This window comes from Rhinichthys klamathensis, unplaced genomic scaffold (assembly GCF_029890125.1).
Source record: "Rhinichthys klamathensis goyatoka isolate OS25496 unplaced genomic scaffold, OSU_Roscu_1.1 h1tg000395l_1, whole genome shotgun sequence".
Classification (NCBI taxonomy): Eukaryota; Metazoa; Chordata; class Actinopteri; order Cypriniformes; family Leuciscidae; genus Rhinichthys; species Rhinichthys klamathensis.
Window position 1 is genome coordinate 2,320,298 of NW_026606897.1, and position 19,648 is coordinate 2,339,945.

The 19,648-nt window shown below is 36.9% G+C and overlaps 1 protein-coding gene and 1 long non-coding RNA gene across 4 annotated transcripts in view; both read right to left on the reverse strand.

Annotated features, from left to right (window-relative positions):
* Positions 1-2,643: 2,643 nt before the first annotated feature.
* LOC130070140 (uncharacterized) lies at positions 2,644-3,716 on the reverse strand. The gene is made up of 2 exons (XR_008803844.1): positions 2,997-3,716; positions 2,644-2,964 (listed from the first exon to the last, which is right to left on the reverse strand). It is a non-coding gene; the product is annotated as an uncharacterized LOC130070140 (long non-coding RNA).
* A 185-nt stretch (positions 3,717-3,901) lies between these two features.
* Positions 3,902-19,648, reverse strand: part of hdac9b (histone deacetylase 9b) — a 56,980-nt gene continuing 41,233 nt past the window's right edge. For all 3 annotated transcript variants that reach the window (XM_056234419.1, XM_056234417.1, XM_056234416.1), the window contains 6 exons: positions 12,760-12,891; positions 11,503-11,618; positions 9,486-9,608; positions 7,671-7,866; positions 6,984-7,195; positions 3,902-4,696 (listed from right to left, as the gene is read on the reverse strand). In XM_056234419.1, the coding sequence (XP_056090394.1) occupies positions 4,370-4,696; positions 6,984-7,195; positions 7,671-7,866; positions 9,486-9,608; positions 11,503-11,618; positions 12,760-12,891 (1,106 nt within the window). In that variant the 3' untranslated portion in view covers positions 3,902-4,369. The remainder of the gene's footprint in view (positions 4,697-6,983; positions 7,196-7,670; positions 7,867-9,485; positions 9,609-11,502; positions 11,619-12,759; positions 12,892-19,648) is intronic.

Genomic DNA, 19,648 nt, shown 5'->3' on the forward strand with positions numbered 1-19,648 from the left:
TCACCTGTCATTTCACTCATATATTGGGGTAACTTATGGGTAGGGTTAGGTTTAGGGGTAGGGATAGGGTTAGGACAAAATTTTCGGCAAAATCACAGTACATTTTTAGTGTAACATTCTTTACATGTCCGTGAGTTAATGAATCAGCTAGTTTGGTTTAATAGTCAGCAGTGTTTCATAGTTATGTGCTTTATTGGGCTCTGTTTTATTGTTGTTAGATTGTATATTAGTCCAATCTTGTTTAACATGTTTTGAATTTAAGTTTGTTTGGTCTAAACATTTCAGTTTGAAAACAACACTTTGTGGTTCAATTACATAATGAGGAAATTAAACGTTCTAATAACATCGGAAACGTAATGGCAACATTACAAAATGTTCTTAAAAACATAAAATTGTTTGTCTTTTTTCTGAAAACCTTCTTTGGCCCTAACAGACTGAAGTGCAGTCAGCTCTTCCCATGGGAACCCTTATCCCGGGCCACTGCTCTTCCTCACCCTCACCTATCAGCCCGACCAATCTGACTGTGATATACAGCAGGTCCTGCACGCTGCCTGCTCTTTGAACATCCCCTTCTCCATTCACTTACCTCGTTAAACATGAAAAGGAAGATCAATGCTGTTGGAGTCACGATAACGGGCTGGATGACGCTGGCCAGTGAGACCGACAACAATTCTGTGGGTCAATGTTATGGCAACATTTCTTCCTTTTCAATCATTGAGGGTGGAGGACTGCAGTTCTCCTAACAGCAAAGGGCGAGACGAAAACTGGCTGTCCCAATGTCTCACTCTCCCATTTTGGCTGCTTGTAATACACTGACGTCTCCTGGATGAGGTCTTGACCGTACAACGTGAAACGTTGCAAAACCACCAAATAGCTTTACATAATGGGTAATGATAACCCAGCATGAGCCACAACGTCCCCATCAAGCAGTTACCACTCTTATATTTTGCTTTGCAGATATATTATATGTCTCACGATGAATCCAATGACAGAATTTCTCCATTGATGTAATGCCCATGATCTGTCAGTTAAGCAAAGCATAGTTTATTGCCAGTCAATCACAGTCGGCCAACTTGGAAGCAGCCGAACAATTGAACGGCACACCATGTACATTTGGTTTGACAGGCAGCAAAAAATAACACCAACACCAGGCCCTAGAGAACTGGGCATGGACGTGTCTCCAAAATAAATGATTCCACACCAGAGAGGAGCCTTTACAGTTCACACTCCTTTTTTATTCGATATAAATTTGGATCCCGGGTGGGCGTTTTATAACTCTTTCTTGAAAAGAAACGCTGTTTCCTTTACTGGCTGCCAGGATAGTCTCAGCAGTCTTGTATCACACCTTGAGTTTGGTCAAGGCAAATGGAAAGGACCACAAAAAACACACACACACACACACACACACTGATTTCATCATCTCACGTCTCCATGCCAGTCCATTGAAAAAAAAAAAGTACTTTTCAGGATTGTGGAGTTGTTAGATACTATAAATACTAGACGTGGCATTTTCTGTCCATCGCACTGTAAAAGTGGCTTTTTAACATCCTATTACAGTCAATCATTGCTACATTCATTCAGTTAGATTATACATTAACACTCATGTTGACGCTTGTTGACTATTATCATTCATTAAAATTTATAGTGACATGTAAAAAAGTTACATTTTTGAAGTGAATAATTAAATACTTTCACCTACCCCGGATTAATATGCAGGCAATTATGATGTTGAACAAAAGTCAAATAATTTATATATATAATTTTTTCTTGTCTTCAAAAAACATTGCTATTTGTTAGGGGTGGGACTATCTCTTTGTCAACCAATGACAGATGAGATGAGAGGCGTGGCCATGAAACCAGTTTGAAGACTGCTATTTTCTTTGCAAATCCGATTGGTCACGTCATTGGCTCAGAAATTACACACTTCGTTTATAATATAGGTCATATCTAGTCAGAGAGCAAGACAGAAAGTGTTTTAAACAGAATTATATTTGATAGTTTTATAGTGAATTATATTTAGGTGAATGTTCTGAAACAGTCACAAAAATATAATCAAACTTTTAGAATTTCAGACATAAAACTGACAATCAGTCACTAACACTGAATATTTAAGATGAGACCTGCCGGACAAGTTTAAAAAATGTGCAATTTATTGTGTTTTTTTTAGATATCAGATATTATATCTAAATATATAGATATCAAAATATTTGAATCAGACATTTGAGACATAAGCTGCTCAAACTGAAATTCTCCAAAAATGGACTATTTACAGGTGGCACACTGCAGTTGGATCACCAGTTCAGACTGGGAATTGTCCGAGCTCCGGCTAAGCCTACCTTGCATAATTGGTTAAACTTGACCTGGTCGCTTTAGCCCAGGTTATATATCATCGTCTTGAGGTTCACTTTATCTTAACATCTTTAATGCAGACTTAGGGAACCTCTCATGTTCACTTCAAAGCCTCGTTCCGAAAGCCTTCAAAGTCAGAGACTAAAACCTCTGGATTGCCCTTAGAATCAGAAGCCGGACTCTGGCTGAGTGTGGGAAAGTTTGTTAGGGAGCGACTCCATTTTACACTCCAATTCTGTTTATTTTTTTAAATTCACTCATCAAAATCTTCATTGAAAAGATTGTCCAGAGAAGTACAGGATGGAAAAGAACTTTATTTATAAAAGGTGATCTGTGACAGAAGGGAAACACGTACGGTTACAAACTGTATGTGGCATTCTATCGTTAGCGGACAGTTCTTATTAACATCCAGTGGAAAAGACAACAGGAATGAAACAGGCCAGCTCAGGTTGACTCACGGGCTATTTGTAGACATAGTGATGGCTCACATCAATTAAACATGGTTTCCTCTTTAAGTTTTTTTTGTTTTTTTTTGCTGATGTTTTTCATTCACAAAACATAATTTCACACCAAAAGCTTGAAATAAAAAAAGAGGAATACAGGAAAGATGGCTCGCTAACAAAAAATGACAATAGTTTCTTGATCACGCAAGTTGATCTGAGCACTTTATGAAAAAAGACGGCCAACGAATGGCAACACCGCCTCAGGAAAGAACAGAACGATTACCTTTTTTTTTCTACCAAAGAAACATCAAGCCTGCGTGTCGTGGTAAACACATCACGTGGGAATACAGAGGAAATGATTGGTTTTAAAAGGGGGCTCCCCCCGCCGTCTCCTCACTCACTTTGTAATTTGCCTCAACAGTAAATCAGAGCTCACTGCTGGGCCCTCTGACTTCAGCATGGAGTTGTCCTCTCCCAGCATTCCTGCACTCATGAATCATTCTGATTCCTGGCTTCCACCAGGCATTTCCTCTACAACTCTCTCCCTCTGAAAATTCAGCATGGAGCAGAGTGCCTTCGGTTCGGGCCACAGGAGAACAAGGAACACAGAATGTCATTCTAGAGCTTTCCGGATCGCGTTCCAACGGTTAAAGGAATATTCCAGGTTCAATGCAAGTTAAGTTCAGTTCAATACAAGTTATTGGCAAAGTATTGATTACAAAAAAAAAGAAAGAAAAAAAAAATGGGGCCTCTAATAAAATGCTCAGTTTTATTAGTATAACCACAAGATGTAAACAATATACTTGTTAACATGGTAATGACCATAAAAATGAACTTTACAGCTCAAATAATACACTAGTTTCAATAGAAGAATATCTACCATTTACATAAAATTATTATATTATATTATTATTGACACTTTAATTAAAAGTGTTATTGACACTAAAAATTGGCCATTAACTTTTAACCTTTTATTTATTAATATATATTAATAAATATATATATTTTTGTGGCAATCAAAATTATACCACAAGTGCTGTCAATTAATCATAATTTGTACTGATTCCTGAATATTCCTTTATTCCTTTAATTTATTTGTTGTTGTTGTTGTTGTGTGCATTTACCGACTTTGTCCCCAGACGATCTGTAAGTCTTTCAGCAAACAATAAGCTTACTCTTACGTACTGTAACATATCTTTATAATAACATTCATTTAAAGCAAATTAAGATCTATAAGAAATCCATAGTGCCATGGGAAAATCACAGAAATATCCTACAAGAGCTTTGAGTTGCAGTTTCTCAAAGAGCGGATAGAAAGTAGAAATGATTTGTTAAATTATTATTTCAACAAACAATCAAGAATTGCTTCTTAGCATTTAAAAGACCAAGTGGGCTAAAATTCTCATCTTATTCAATTATATACAAAACATACAACGTACAATACACAGATCACTTCACAAGTTCACGAATGCGACCGGTTCCGAAGCTCCAAAAGCAATGGCTCTGTGTCGTGTAAGCATGTCGTGTGTGTGTCAGCCTGTGCCTTCGTGTGCAAGTGTGAAGATGTATCTGTCGTTTCATATCATGGCCTGTATCACCATCCTCCCGTTCACCTGGTGAATGTAGGAGCTCTGCCTGTCAGCCAGGCTCTGAGTGGCCATTGTCTCATCATCGCTGGCATCGGGCTCCTCTTTGACCCGGATGACCCCAGGGTGAGTGTCCAGTGGCTCGATGGGTGATCCGGAGCTGCGGTTGCTGTCGGGACTGTGCCTCCTGATGACACCACCAGAGGGCGAGCTGTCCTCCTGCATGGGATGGTCATGAAAATCCTCTCCCTCTTCCTCCTCTGACTCCTGCAGGTGGACGTTCGGCTGACGGAGCTGCTCGATGGATTTCGACAGCATCTAAGGGAGAGAGAAACACGGTTTATTGTTATTGGAGGTTCCGTCAACGTACATAATCGTTTCAGTCGATGAGTGATTTACACAAACAGTGTCATTTACCAGAATTGGAACTCATACACAACAGCTAAATAGTGAGGAGGAATCTAAACCTCATGTAAATATAGCCTACGCCAAGTAAATATAGTCATTGTGTCCGGGAATTAGTAACATACTTTTTATATCTCCTACTAAAGCTGGATGTAAAATTACACAGGTGCCCTATTTAGCACATGTAAAAAACATTCAGTTATTAAGCCAGAGAGCTAATCCCTGATTTCACAGCATTCATGACCTCATTTCCCTCAGAAATCATTTACTTCTAGGTACATCTGTTTTAGGCTTACAGACAATCCAAAGACAGATTATTTACTCTTCAGTTGCTGAAAATAGCAGGATCAATTAAATGAGACTGATTTTCTTTTTTTTAAAGGATCTATTAATTACTTCGAAATACATTAAAGTTAAATTCATATACTGTATGACTTATATACACCTCTTCTATGATAAGCATGTTTTTAATTTCTGAATTAATTTATTTTGATATTTTTGGGGGCATCAAGTTAAAAATGTCAAGGTGATACAACTGTCCTGATATATCATAATCATAATAAAAAATAAAATACAAATGTGAAAATGAATTAATGTAGCTTGGCATAATCTTTTATACCTTTGAAAATATAATCGAAATAATATTTGGAAGAAAAAAAAAACGTTTGCCAAATCAACAAGTCATGTGGTGCAACCAAACCCAAACATTATATTATATATATGTCTCCTACAATATCAAATTGAACTTTTTGTGGCAAGGCAAATTTAGTTTAGGCTGTAAAATATCAGGCGGCCAACAGCCTCAAAAAATGTATGACATGTATGAGGGATTATTAATTCATGATATTTGTCAAATAAACTATTTACCTTAAAAAACACATTTCAAAACCCTTTTGAAAATACTTTTCCCCCCTCTAAGCATTTTTTGTATCATATCTGTGATTTGCTTGTCTGCTATAAATGAAAAAAGCTGGGTGAACATCCTCTAAGTGTGGCGATTCCATAATTGTGCACATATATTCAATGTGCAGGGAAAATATGTTTCAAGTTTTTACTTGATGGTTAAGACCTCATTGCATTTTTTAGAATCATTAAACAAAGTTTTCTTGAAAATGGTATAAAAGTTTTTCAAATTCATATGATACCAACATGACTCGAAATAGCCCTAAATACATTTCTAAGAACACGTTTTAAACTATATTTAAAAAAACAGCTGCACTCTGCACTTAACTCGTTTTCTATTTAAACATGATTTGCTAGTTTCACATCATTTAAACATGAAAAACAAATCAGTTAGCAACTTTCAAACTACATTCATGCAACTATTCCAGTCATGTGTGACCCAGACCAGACTTCTTCTTTTTTTTTTTTTTTACATGCCCCTGGTGACTGAGGCCATAACAATAAATAGGCAAAACAAGTGCTCTCTGGGTACTTTTGATCTTCATGTTTGAAAATTGCACATGTAACCTTGAATTTCCCATAGCACTCTCAGCAATAATAAGGCAGATCAATCTGCAAGCTCCCGTTAACAATGGAGTCTTTCACAGCGCGAGCCTCCCGTGTCGCTAACCTTGCATGCGCGGCAGAATAATTGCACTTAAACGGATGGCCAGGTCACGGCTGCTGGTGCACAGAAACACAAATATTTCCACAAGGGAACAAAAGTATGTATTCTATCCACTTTGGTGCACATTTGAACTTGTCCCTATGCAATTTTGTGGTGTTAGCATGCAGCTGATGCCTTAAGCTATGCTAATTCATATGCCGCTTCTGAACCCAGTACATGTTTTTCCCCTCACATAATGGAGATGGGCTGTCCAACTTTAGTTCCCATGTGAACCGAATGGTATTTCAAGGTAAATGTGTTTTATGATGACAATATAATCATTCAGCTTCATCCTCATCTTCCCATGACAGTACTAAGAGTGTTTTTAGACATTTAGATCATTTGCTTTGTTCCGAAACAGAGACTTAAATTGTTCAAATGTTGCATTTTCTTCTTGGTTCGGTTCGCTTTCACAAGCCAACATATGTTTTGATGTGGATCCAAGTGCGATTGCCATGATCAAATTTGCCTAAACGAACCAAACTAAGGGAGAAAACGTGCCAGGTTTTAAAAAACAAATTCTCCAAACGAGCCAGGTGTAAAAACACCTTAAAATCATTGCCGCACTGACAGTTGGCTAAATGATTGTACCTTGTTGATGTGGATCTGTTGCTGGTACTGTTTCTGCTTCTCCAGGAAGTTCTGATGTTGCTGCTGAATCACAAGTTGAGCTAGTGTGCTCTGGGGCAGCGGAGCAGATTGGGTGCGGTTTAAGGGCCGGTGACGAGGCAGTTTGGGTCGGGTGCTGCTTGGAGAGCTTTCCATCATGGCCAGCGGAGAGGGAGGATGCACAGGACTTTGACCTATGTAACAAAATGTATGTATCTGATAAATATAAATGTATATAGACAATGTTATATTGTTTATGATGTGTTTATAATGAATAGATTAAGGAATACTAAGAAGGTTGATGTATAACTTTAAAAAATGAATGAGGGGAACTTGAAGGGTAGTGAAAGATATCCTAGGTCGACAAAGACCTAAAGAATGCGTGTAAGGGTTAATGACACGATCATAATCTTTGGGTGAACTATTCCTTTAAAAAAAAAAAACTTTAGGCCACAAGATGAAAGGTTACAGGTTCACACCCCACAAGGGACAATCTTGAGCACCAATGTTGTGCTGCTGATCAAGGCACTTAACCCCATGTTGCTCCAGGGGGGCTGTACCTGTAACTTAACATTGCCATGTGAAAGCCATTGAAATAAAATGTATTATATTCTATTGACCTAGAATAGAGAGTTCTGAAGTATTTGGTAATCTCGTATATGTTCTCACCAGTAGAGAGGATCTTTTGGTGGCGAAGTTGTTCCTTCTGGAGGAGGTGCTGCAGGAGAGCTTGGTGGCTGCTGCTCACTTTGGTCTCCATCGCAACAGACAGGGGAACTGGACCCAGAAGGTGCGTGGGCAAACCCTGAATGACCGCTGATACACCACCAGCCTCAACATGCTTCTCCTGAAGTCCTAAAGCAGCCTGACAGGTGATAGAGAGAGAGGACATTGTCTATTTTTCCCCCTCTTGGTTCACTTGCAAAAATTTTGAATATACTGATTCAAACCTCAATGTGTGCTATGATAAACAAGAGATTACGTGGAAGGGTCCTGAATATAGCATTAGCCAAATACAGACTAATGTATTCAGGTTTATTTAATTTTCTTGGGTAAAGAGCAATAAGATATTTAAACTGCAAATTAACTGAAGATTAAACATTATTTGGAGCTACATTTAATTATCCTGGTTTGGCTGGACTTTAAACAGCAGTAATGGATGAGGTGCATGGGGAGGGCTGGAGTGCAACTGACACCAGACACTTAAGCACAATATTTATCTAAGGCCTATAAAATCCCCCAAGGTCAAAGGTCAGTACCCTGAGGCTACACATATCATCCAGCCAGCCAGTGATGGCTAGTCTTTCAACAGTCAAAGCAATATGCAGCTGAGCCAAGGCCATAAACTAGATTTCCCCTCATTTATCAGCGTAAACATCCACATAAAATTAATTAGAAGTTAATCAGTTTTGGACGACAAGAGTTTGAAAGAGACATTCAAATTAAAAATGTGATTTATTATTTATTATTTTATTTTGTATTTCATAAAATATTAGAAAATATGTAGTTTTGCACATAATCTTCATAGTTATTTTGAATAGGCTTGATCAAGTGATATATATAGACTCATACTATATCTTCACTTGATCTCATGTATGCATGTATATACACTACCGTTCAAAAGTTTGGGGTCAGTGAGAATTTTATTTTTATTTTTTGGAGGAAAGAAATCAATACATTTATTTATCAAGGACAGTAAAGACATTTATAATGTTACAAAAGATTCTATTTCAAACAAATGCTGTTCTTTTGAACTTCCTATTCATCAAAGAATCCCAAAAAAAAAAAAAACTGTACAACTGACAGACCAACAACTGTTTCAACATTGATAATAATAATAAATGTTTCTTGAGCATCAATTCCTCATATTATACTGATTTGTGAAGGATCATTTGACACTGAAGACACTGACACTGGTGATGCTGAAAATTCAGCTTTGATCACAGGAATAAATTACACTTTACTATATATTCACACAGAAAACAGCTGATTTACACTGGAAAAATATTTAATACTATAACTGATTTTTGTTGTATTTTTAATCAAACAAGCGCAGCCATGGTTAGCAGAAGAGAATTCTTTTAAAAGTATTTAAAATCGTACCGACCCCAAACTTTTGAACGGTAGTGTATATATATATATACAGTATATACTGTATATATATATGCACACACATGCACTTCCTCTATACTCATTGCAGTCTAATTCAGTGTGTTATGTTATTCATGCCGAAAATCTAGACTTAGTGTGAACAGGCCTTAACGGGGGAACTTATGAATGAGGATGTCATTATTTCACTTGCTTTATAGATGAAATGAACTAATTTAACAATTGATGATCTTTACAATTGAACTGTATCAACACTGAACTGACTTCAGCTGAACAACAGACACAATGCATCATTTTCCTATTATCACTGTAAAGCTGCTTTGAAACAATCTGTATTGTATAAAGTGCTATATAAAAAAAGGTTACTTGACTTACACTGATGGGAGAGGAGGCAGCCGGGAGACCCAGGGAGATATTGGGCAGTGATGGAGACGTATAGAGATTTAACATAGACATTGAGCTTTCAGGCCCTAATAACCTGGACTGTGACGGCCACCGCTGTGATGGAAAAAGAGAGAGAGAGAGGGGAATGGAGGAAGGGGAGAGAGAAAAAGAGATATTTTGAAATCCCACTACGGACCATTGGAAAGAGCAACAGCAACAGAACAATAAACTTTAATGTATTAAAACGAATGACGGTTTTGTTCCTGCCACAGCGGAGCTGTATGAGCTCAACGTGGAGGACGTAAAACCAAGGCAACAGAGAAACCCACAAATGCAGAATCGTATCCCAGTCGAGATCATTTCACAAACTGTATCGGAGAATAAAAACTGATCAGTTTTCTACTGTACTTCCTCCACCCAGTGGTGCGGCCCATCAGCATGTGGCAGAGAGGCTGTACTGTTTACCCTTCAATCCCTCCTGCTTATTCACTGACCTGTATGTGGATATCCGGCCTTATTTGACCCAGGGGACCAGTTCCCTCTGAAAGAAGATACCCAATGTAACGGATCACAAACACGGCTCGCTTTCGAAACTGGCGCGCTGTCTGCGGGTAGCAACTCGACCCAGCGGTCCGATCCATGAGACGTCAAGCTTATGTCAATACAATAGCGATCGGGCGTGTTTGTGTTGTTAGCGTGTCTTTGGCTACCAGCGGCTGGTGGATCAATTAAGCTCAACCACCCACCACCTCGACCCTGGATCACAGCGCAATAAGCATTCCTTCTCGGCTATTGCATTGGAGGTCCATGGGAGTGTAAACAGTGGTGTTGAAGAATAACACAGCTGCTAAGCTGAGGCTTCACAGAGACATGTCACATTTGCCCAGAATACACCTCTTTGTGAGCAAAGTCCACAGGGACCTGGAGGAACCGAGCTGTGAAGCCACCAGGAAGTGAGTCAGAGGGAGCTAATGAACATTTTGGATTCAATGCGTTACGCTCAATCGGCAGTAGGAATTCAAGATTTGGAGAAAAATATATATATATAATCGCGATTTTTTTTATTTAGAAAAATCTCTAATAAGAGCTTGTGTAATTTTTCCCAAAATTCTGTGATTATAAATCAATATGACTATGAGATTATTATCGTTATTATTAGCTGCTGACATCTAAAAGAACACAGTGTTGCGCTTCACCTTTAAACACGCAGCGCATATATTTATTTAATTAAATAGCAGCCAATTTAAAATCTGACATGTATTATTTTATAAAAGCACTTCATAAAAAAATAAAAAAAAATAAAAACTCATGTTAACATATATTTTTTATATATATCTTGTGCTCATACTTTTGAGACAGTGAGTTTTTTAACATTTACAAATTCCCCCCCTCCACTTCCATTGCAAATGCCTCAATGTAAACCAGAATTTAGATTTTTTTTTAAAGAAATGGATGGTCAAAATTCATTTTGTGGTGATCAACATTATTAACAACAACAGTGCTGTCGATTGAGCATAACTTGTACTGAACCTGGAATATTCCTTTAAAATGCAGGCTATATTGAAGGTGTAAATGTCTGGCTCAGATGTAATGTCTGTAACTTTGTTTCAACCAGTATCTGATCTACTCTTTCTTGCCCTGAGCTTTACGAGAGCCGCAGGCAAAGAAAACCACATAGCTGTGCCAGTAAATGTTAGCGGTTATAGAGCAGGAGTTTGTGGGAGGAAGTGAACTGACTCTTTATTGTCCGTGCTGGGAGCCGTTTTCATTGGACTGCGACGGACAAGCAGGTCACATGCTGTAGAGACAGAGTTCTGTTTTCATAGCTGCACAAGGACAGGCTGGGTTTGTGTCGAGGAAATGTATGGGTGTGGCCTGGTGGCCATCAACTTTTCTTTAAGTCGTACAGGTTCTAATCTTTCAGGAAAGCTTTGATGAAACTGCTGTGAGAAAGCTAAACTGTTAATAGACTTTTGTACCTGTTATAAAACATGTTTAATGTAAGTACCTCAGTGCGTGTGGTGACTGGTAGTGAAGAGGGTCCGTTTTCAGCCCCTAAGGCACTGCAGGCCCCGTTGGGTGAACTGGGCCCCGATCCTGGTGCACTGCTGCTGGCTGTGGATTCTGGGGAAGATTCAATTAAACAGACATAAGTTCAAGTGTATACATCATTGACATTATCATTTATAAGCTGTACAGATCTATATATCAACAAAAGTTTTCAACTAAGTATATTTTACCTGCAATTTTCAAGGTAAAAGAATAACATATATATATATATATAATATATACACATACACACACAATTATGTAATCAGATTCCAAAAATTTAGTTTTAAAAATTAAACTTGTAATTACAAGAAGTACTTAAGTACTTGTAATTGAGATTACAGTTACTTTTTATGGATTACATTATTATATATTATTCCCACAATGGCGAATCCCCAAAAATATCAAAATGAATTTTAATTTGTTTATAAAAAAAGATTTATTTAAGTCATTCTATATATATTGCGATTTTTTATGTATTTTAAAATAAATGAATAAATCCAGGCAAAAAAGTGCTGTCAAATCGATTAATCACATCTACCATAAAAGTTTGTGTTTATATAATGTGTGTGTGTATATATTATTAAATTTATATATATCATATATGTGTCTGTGTGTGTGCGTTTCTTTGTATATGTATACACATACATACAGTATATATGTGTATAAATATATGTGTGTATATACAGTATACACACACAGACATATATACAATGTATATACATTTAATAATAATTATACACACACATTTATTATGTAAACACACACTTTTAAGTTAGATGCGATTAACCACGATTAATCGATTTGACAGCACAAAAAAATGCATGTCATGTCATTGATCCATCTCTCTATGGATTTTATGATAAATTGACTGGCAACTGGCGAACAGCAATAGAATGATATCATATTTCGCATCTTTACATAAGATTTACTGGATGACAATCTTGCCACTGTGTTTTTCCAAACCCAACCACCAACTGCTGCCACAGATACATTATAAATATACATAAGCGACTGAAATACCATGGAAAAATCATTCAACCGGCCAAGGCTCCAAACCACATTGGATGGCACTCCGGATTACACCTGCCAGAGCGGCCATTACGTAATAACACTGAGCTTCACAGACAGTGGATGCCAACCAGTAGGATGTCTTATTGTTTATGCCCCAGGTATATTGTCTAATGTGAGATGCATTATGGGACGGCACTCCTACCCAGAAGCTCCAGGGCTCTCTTTTTGAAGGGTGTCATGATGCTCCCCTCCTTCCTCCTGAGAAGTGGGCTGCTCCTCCTCTCTGCAACCTTCTGCTTTAACCTGGACCGCACCTTTAGATTGGGCTCTGAGACTGAAGAGAAAACAGTGACACATTTAAATCAAATATTCCCAATCTAAAATCGACTTTAGATTCTAAGCTTCATTTAGCTAAGTGTTGTCACGGAAATGTTTTGATGTATTTGTAGCTGTGCCTGTTAGTAAGCAGGAGAGGGGAATCCACAGTGTTGTGTAGTAGCATTCCTGTGCTGTGATGTTATCGGTCTGAGATTAGATCTGTGGGCATTTGCAGGCTGTTTTCAAAGATAAGAGTTCCCTCATCACCTGGAGTAAATTAGGCTGAGTAGCACAAAGGTTTGACATACACTGACCATAAAAAAAAAATTGTGAAAAAAATAAAATAAAATAAGAAAGAAAAAAATGTTGGCATGGTGTAATGTTTGAACATAGTAAAATAGTAATATATAATAATAGTTTTTTGGCTCAGTGAGATTTTTTTTATTTTATTTAAAGAAATTAATGCTTTTATACAGCAAGGACATATTAAATTTATTAAAAGTGAAGAGATTTATAATGTTTAAAAACATTACTATTTCAAGTAAGCACTGTTCTTTTTTCAATCTTTATTCTTCAGAGAATCCTAAAAAAAAATGTATCATGGTTTCCACAAAAATTAGTTTTTAACATAACAAATCAAAACAACGTTTTACTGTATTTTAGTAGAACAATTTGTTATTATTAATGCAAATTTGTACAAATCCTTAATTCAGGATTTGAATAATATAACATTTTTAAAAATACTACAATAATAGTCATGGCAACTTCAATTTAGATTATTAAGCCAATTATTAAGATTATTATTAAGCCAATTTTATGGTTTTTAGTTTTTTTTTTTTATAGTGAGTCTCTGTACAGTAGTAATTAAATTAACAGACAACGTTGGCAGATGTTTTGGCAAGTAAAAGTAACATGTCTTCTATGCAAAATCATATTAATTCAAAACATAAAAAAATCGACAATGACTACAATAGAAAAAATATATATATTTACATCATTATATTCAAATTACACCCTATGGAGCATTTTGCCATCATTTAAATACTGTTGAATTATGGAGAAGTGTCTGTTTTGCATGACTGTAATCTACAGGCAAGTGTTTCTAAACATCTCCCTGATGGGAAGTGAGTGAGTAAGTCAGCCACACACATTCAGTGCCTCCCTTTGGAAAACACCCATATCACAACTAGCAGCCAGAAATACCGAAATTTGGTCTCATTATTATGAATGCTGTTTTATTTTTTCCCCCATCAGTTCCCCATTGTGCAGTAGTACCACCCAGTGAGCAAGTTATTATGTTGATCAGTGGTTCTCAACTGGTTTTGTGTCACATTCCCTATATATATATATATATATATATATATATATATAGTCAAACCAAAATGTATTCAGACACTATCAACATTTCTCACATTATCACAGTTTATTTGCTATAGTTTAGAAAATGGTAATAGACAAGAACTCTATCAAATCAGTTTATATTTCACTGGCTTTGGCCATCCTTCTGTAAGACTGTCTCACAAATGAATTAGGTTGAATAGCTGTCAGCTGTTAAATTTAAGTACACAATTAGATAATACCAATGTATGTCAACCAATTACCATGCAATGCTTAATTTTGTTCAGTCTGTGGTGTAAAAAGCAATTAAAGAAAAAACACTCGGTCAGGTCAAAGTGTCTGAATACAATTTTTGGTTCCAAATTTTTATACATTTTACTGGTAGTCCACTGTATGAAGAATTTTTGGGTATAATATGTCATAGTTTACTTTATTTTGCTATCCTCACTTACATAAATGAACTATAGCGTCCTGTACCCACTAGTAAAAAAAATATAAAAAATTATATCTGGTCTCTGAATAATTTTTGGTTTGACTGTATATATATATATATATATATATATATATATATATATATATATATGTGTTGTGTATATATATGTTGTATATATATATATATATATATATATATATATATACAGTCAAACCAAAAATTATTCAGAGACCAGATATAATTTTTTATATTTTTTTCTCATACAAGTCTCATACAAGTCATCCTGTATGGTCATTTACATTTGGTCAACTGTCTTTTTAGGATGGCAACAATACGTTTCTAAAATAAATCAAGATCATAAGACCTTAACTGGAGGGCCGAATGACATAAAGTGGCAAACAAACAATAATACAAAATTTTTTTATCTTGCATAACTGTGATATATATATATATATGTTGTGTATATATATGTTGTATATATATATATATATATATATATATATATCACAGTTATGCAAGATAAACAATTTTTGTATTATTGTTTGTTTGCCACTTTATGTCATTCGGCCCTCCAGTTAAGGTCTTATGATCTTGATTTATTTTAGAAACGTATTGTTGCCATCCTAAAAAGACAGTTGACCAAATGTAAATGACCATACAGGATGACTTGTATGAGCAGTGGGAGTCATGGGAAGACGCAGCTGTAAGTAGTAATCTCAAGGGAAAGAACTGGACCGCAGGCTGGGCTGCTATTTCAGGCCTCTTCAGAAGCAGAGGCAGGACTGTCTGCTCCCATCCAGCAGTGCACTAATGGGATGTAAATCCCGCAAGCGGAGTGGGCTGAGAGCGAACTGCAGGGAGCCCTCTCCAATCCGCCTTGCACCCCACACTGTCCTGATTGCCTTCTATTTTTATTCCGGCGCTACAGCCTGTCACCACGGGAACGCTACCCTATTGCTGTGGAGGTGGAAGAGCGATTGTTGGTGGGTTTAGTAGGAGGCTGTGATCGTGATGCCATGGGAGAACTCATCACTCTACTCCACAGCTTCGCTAAAAACAGTGGTCATCACTCTGTCGGAGAGACAGGCCCGACACCTGCTTGATTTTTCCCCGTGCTGACGTATACGGCCTGGAACTAGATGCCAAGCCAAACAGGAATATGTATGAGGCAAAGACTTAACAGGCCTATAAATCAATCATATTATTACCCTTGAAAGCAGCACTGGAGGGTACACACTGCTGAGTTCTATTTATTGTGTTGTCTCAACTCGAAGATGAGGTTCCCCTCAAAGTTGTGTGGCTTAGCATGTGTCGGACAAGTGTGAGGAGTGTAGCCAATGTGTATGTGTAAAGAGACAAAAAAGATCATCTCTACTAAGATGTGGTAACTAGGATCAATAATTAACAAACACCAAGTGCAAGTGTGAGTAAAAATGTGCGTGAAAATTGGATTCAATAGGTGTGAATAAATTCTAGCCATTTCATTCTTAACCAACGAACAATTGGAAAACGGAATAAAACTCTAGCGTTTGAGCAACCGAACACACATTTTCAACCCATATTGCTCCGTGACGTGTCAACGGTCGCTTTGGCCAGGTGGGATTTATAGCATAGGAGGCGGGACGCTTTAGATTCTAGAGAGCATTTGATTGGACAGAAGATGTGATGAGAAGCTGAAGTCCTCGGTTATGTCATAAAAATCGTTTTGAATGCTTATATCTCCTAAATGGGAATTTTGTCATTGTTTTGGAACACACCAGCTTATTCATAACCTTAAGGCTAACATATTCATACCAAAAGCTAAATAACTTAAATTTTGATTTCAGGGGGCCTTTAAAAGAAGAGCAGAGTCAGACCTTCTAAAGATAACCCATCTGTGCACACACATTATCCTGTCTATGGCCTCTCTGATACTTGTTTCTCTCATTAGTAAAAATACAAACACCTGTTTACCCAGGAGATGAAGGCTTTGTGATGCAACAACACTGCCCTTGCAAACCATATTACTTCATCATTGGATCATTATAAATCATCCCTGGTCTGATGGCCCAAAATATCCACATTTAAGACACACAAACTCCAATCCCTTTCATCTCAGTTGCACCTGCTCTACATGTTTGGTATGTGGGTCATAAGAAGGAGTTTTTTTTTCCCCGTCTTCAATAAGCTGGGCTATTCTTGCCCGCAGCAGTGTCAAGTGCCCCCACACCACACGGATCTTTTCTAGTCCAGAACTTGGCACAAAGAAGATAGGTGGCGGGTAAACAAGCTAATCATGTGATCCTTTTGAGATAAACAGCTTGTTTTTCTTTGACAAGTTTAATCAAGGGTTTTTTTCACAACAGTGAGATCAAACCAAAGCCACATTGAGTTATGTAGATGATACAGCATTGAGGACCCCGGGGAAATTAAGGTTAAAATTACCTCTTGAAAAAGTGTCAGTTATTGTAGCACTCACAAAACAGCCTTGTTTTGGTTCTCTCTACAGCGCTAACCTAAACGTTTGACATATGCCAGTCAAGCATCTCCCATGAAATCCAGGATGTGGAACAACCAGCATCTTTGTGTGGCTCCTGTTGTGTGCATCTACATCTAATTGAGACAGACAGGAAGAGGGGGAGGGGTCCTTACACGGGTGTGACCACATATAGAGTTTGGAATCCAACTAGCAGGAAATACGTTTTAAAAGGTTTAGGCAATGGATAAGATTAACACACATAAAGGACGGGTTATTCCTGACACTTATTTGGCTTTCGGTAGCATATATTAATATGATTTGACAAACATTAAAAGTTAATTCTCTATGAAACGGTTTATTTCCGAAATTTTGTCACTTCAATAAGTTATATTGAAAAATATATAATAACGCATTAAGAAAAACGCCGAATTTGTATTAGAATTTTGTATTTTCGTATTTAAAAAGTCATGTCGTGCAACCAACACGCTGAAACACAGAGACAAAAAACATAAAACAGGCAATTATATCATCGAGTGTCTGTCAAGGTCAAAAAGTCTCTGTGCAAAAATAGTAAAATATTGTTATTGTTAAAAATATATTTTAAAATTAAGATGTGTACACAAAAATACAAGAATATTACTTGATGGTTACACCACATGACATTTTTAGAGTCATTGGGTCTCATTCATGAAACATTCGTAAATATACGAGTAAATATGAGAGTGATTTGCGCGTAAAGAGACCTTCCCGAAAACAAATACTTCGTAAACGTCAGATGTGGTAGTGAAATGTGTGTGTGTGTGTGTGTGTTAATGAATTCCAATCAGTCGTATATGGGACGCGCGTGCACGCTCATTCTCAATTACCATAAATCCCGCCCATTAAATCCGACTGACAACTATATATGGGCATCAAACAAAGGATTTCAACATGTCTTCTCAAAAACGAATGAAAAAGAAAATTTTCTCAGATGCAGAAATCAAAGTTTTATTATCAGAAGTTCATTCAAAACACCACATTTTATTTTCAAGCATAGGCTACATAGTGGCGTATCAGGTCCTAAAAAAAGGAAGCTTGGCAGCATATTACAGATGCAGTTAATGGAGTTTCATCTGTTAATCAAACAGTCCCAGAAGTGAAAAGAAAAACCATATGTAATTACTATATATAATAAAATGCTGTGTAAATATGTACCCGATTAAGGTGAATTAAAATGCAGCCTTAGTTATTAATGAGCAAAACGTTCGGATGTTAATCTCACTACTTACGCGTGGCTGGGAGCAGGTGTAGATTTCTTTCGTACCAGCTAACATTTGGAAAATACGAACATTTTAATGAATCCGAAAATTTACGCCAGAACCACTTTACACACGATTTACACAAAAATTCGTTCTGCTCGTGTTTCATGAATGAGACCCATTAAATTTAAACATTTCGTAAAATGTGTAAAACGTTTTTTTTTTCAAAACCGCACAAACCCAATAAGAGACATTTCTAAAAAAAAAAAAAATTGGCATGTGTTTTAACAAGATTTTCCCTTTCCTTTATCATGGTCTATCAATAATCAATCAATAATATGTTATTGATCTTAATATGTAATAGGGACCAAAGCAGTTCATATTTGTAAGTTTTCCTAACAGCAACAGCTCAGGCCTTTTTTTTCTTTTCTTTTTTTCTTTTTTTGGGACTGCTTTCTCAGCAGGCTGTTTGGATTCCAGAACCTTCCGCTCCTTTTAGTTCTCAGGATATTGGCTGGTTTCAGTGGAGCGAAGCAGAAATTGATGCTGAAACTGGGAGGTTACTGTTGAAAAGCTAAGACAATAAACATGTCTCTTTCATGTGTCCATAAAGAGCTTATTTGAACAGAACAACCTACATAATTACCTTAGATTAGTTTACATTTGGCACACACAGTCTGCATAATTTGGGATTAAACCTCCATTGCCTGATCCCTAAATTACGTAAATACACAACATGCCAACCCATATGGTGAAGCATTTAAGCAGGTATAATTGTTTACCATCATAATTCAAAGGGACACAAAGGGGAAGGAATGTAATGTCATTTCCGTGACTTAACAGCACAGTTATGAACAGTTCGCCCTTTGCAAGAACTCGTGACTGGCCGGCCAAGTGGGAGTCATAACTCACACTAATACTGACTTCCTACGAGACTCCCTCCAACACTGAGTCAACAAACCTGTGGTGTTTTCTTGTGAAAAGTCAAGGATTTTCTAAATTATTAAAGCCTCTTATATAGCTGAAAATTATACACCTTTTAGTGTTTTAGGAAATTTGTGGTTCAGTCGCATGCTATGAGGGAAAGAAATCCTACTGTGGAAATCTATACTCTTCATTTACTGTACTTAAACTATCCATGAAATAATGCAAATACGGGTATTATCTCTCTCAAGGGATCCTGTAATTCTGGGGAAAACACTCTAATCAGAACCCCTCCTTAGTGCAAGAAGCAATGAATTGTGAGCAAAGCTACAAATTAAATATTGTATGTGCAACACACATTTTGGCAATATCACAAAATGAT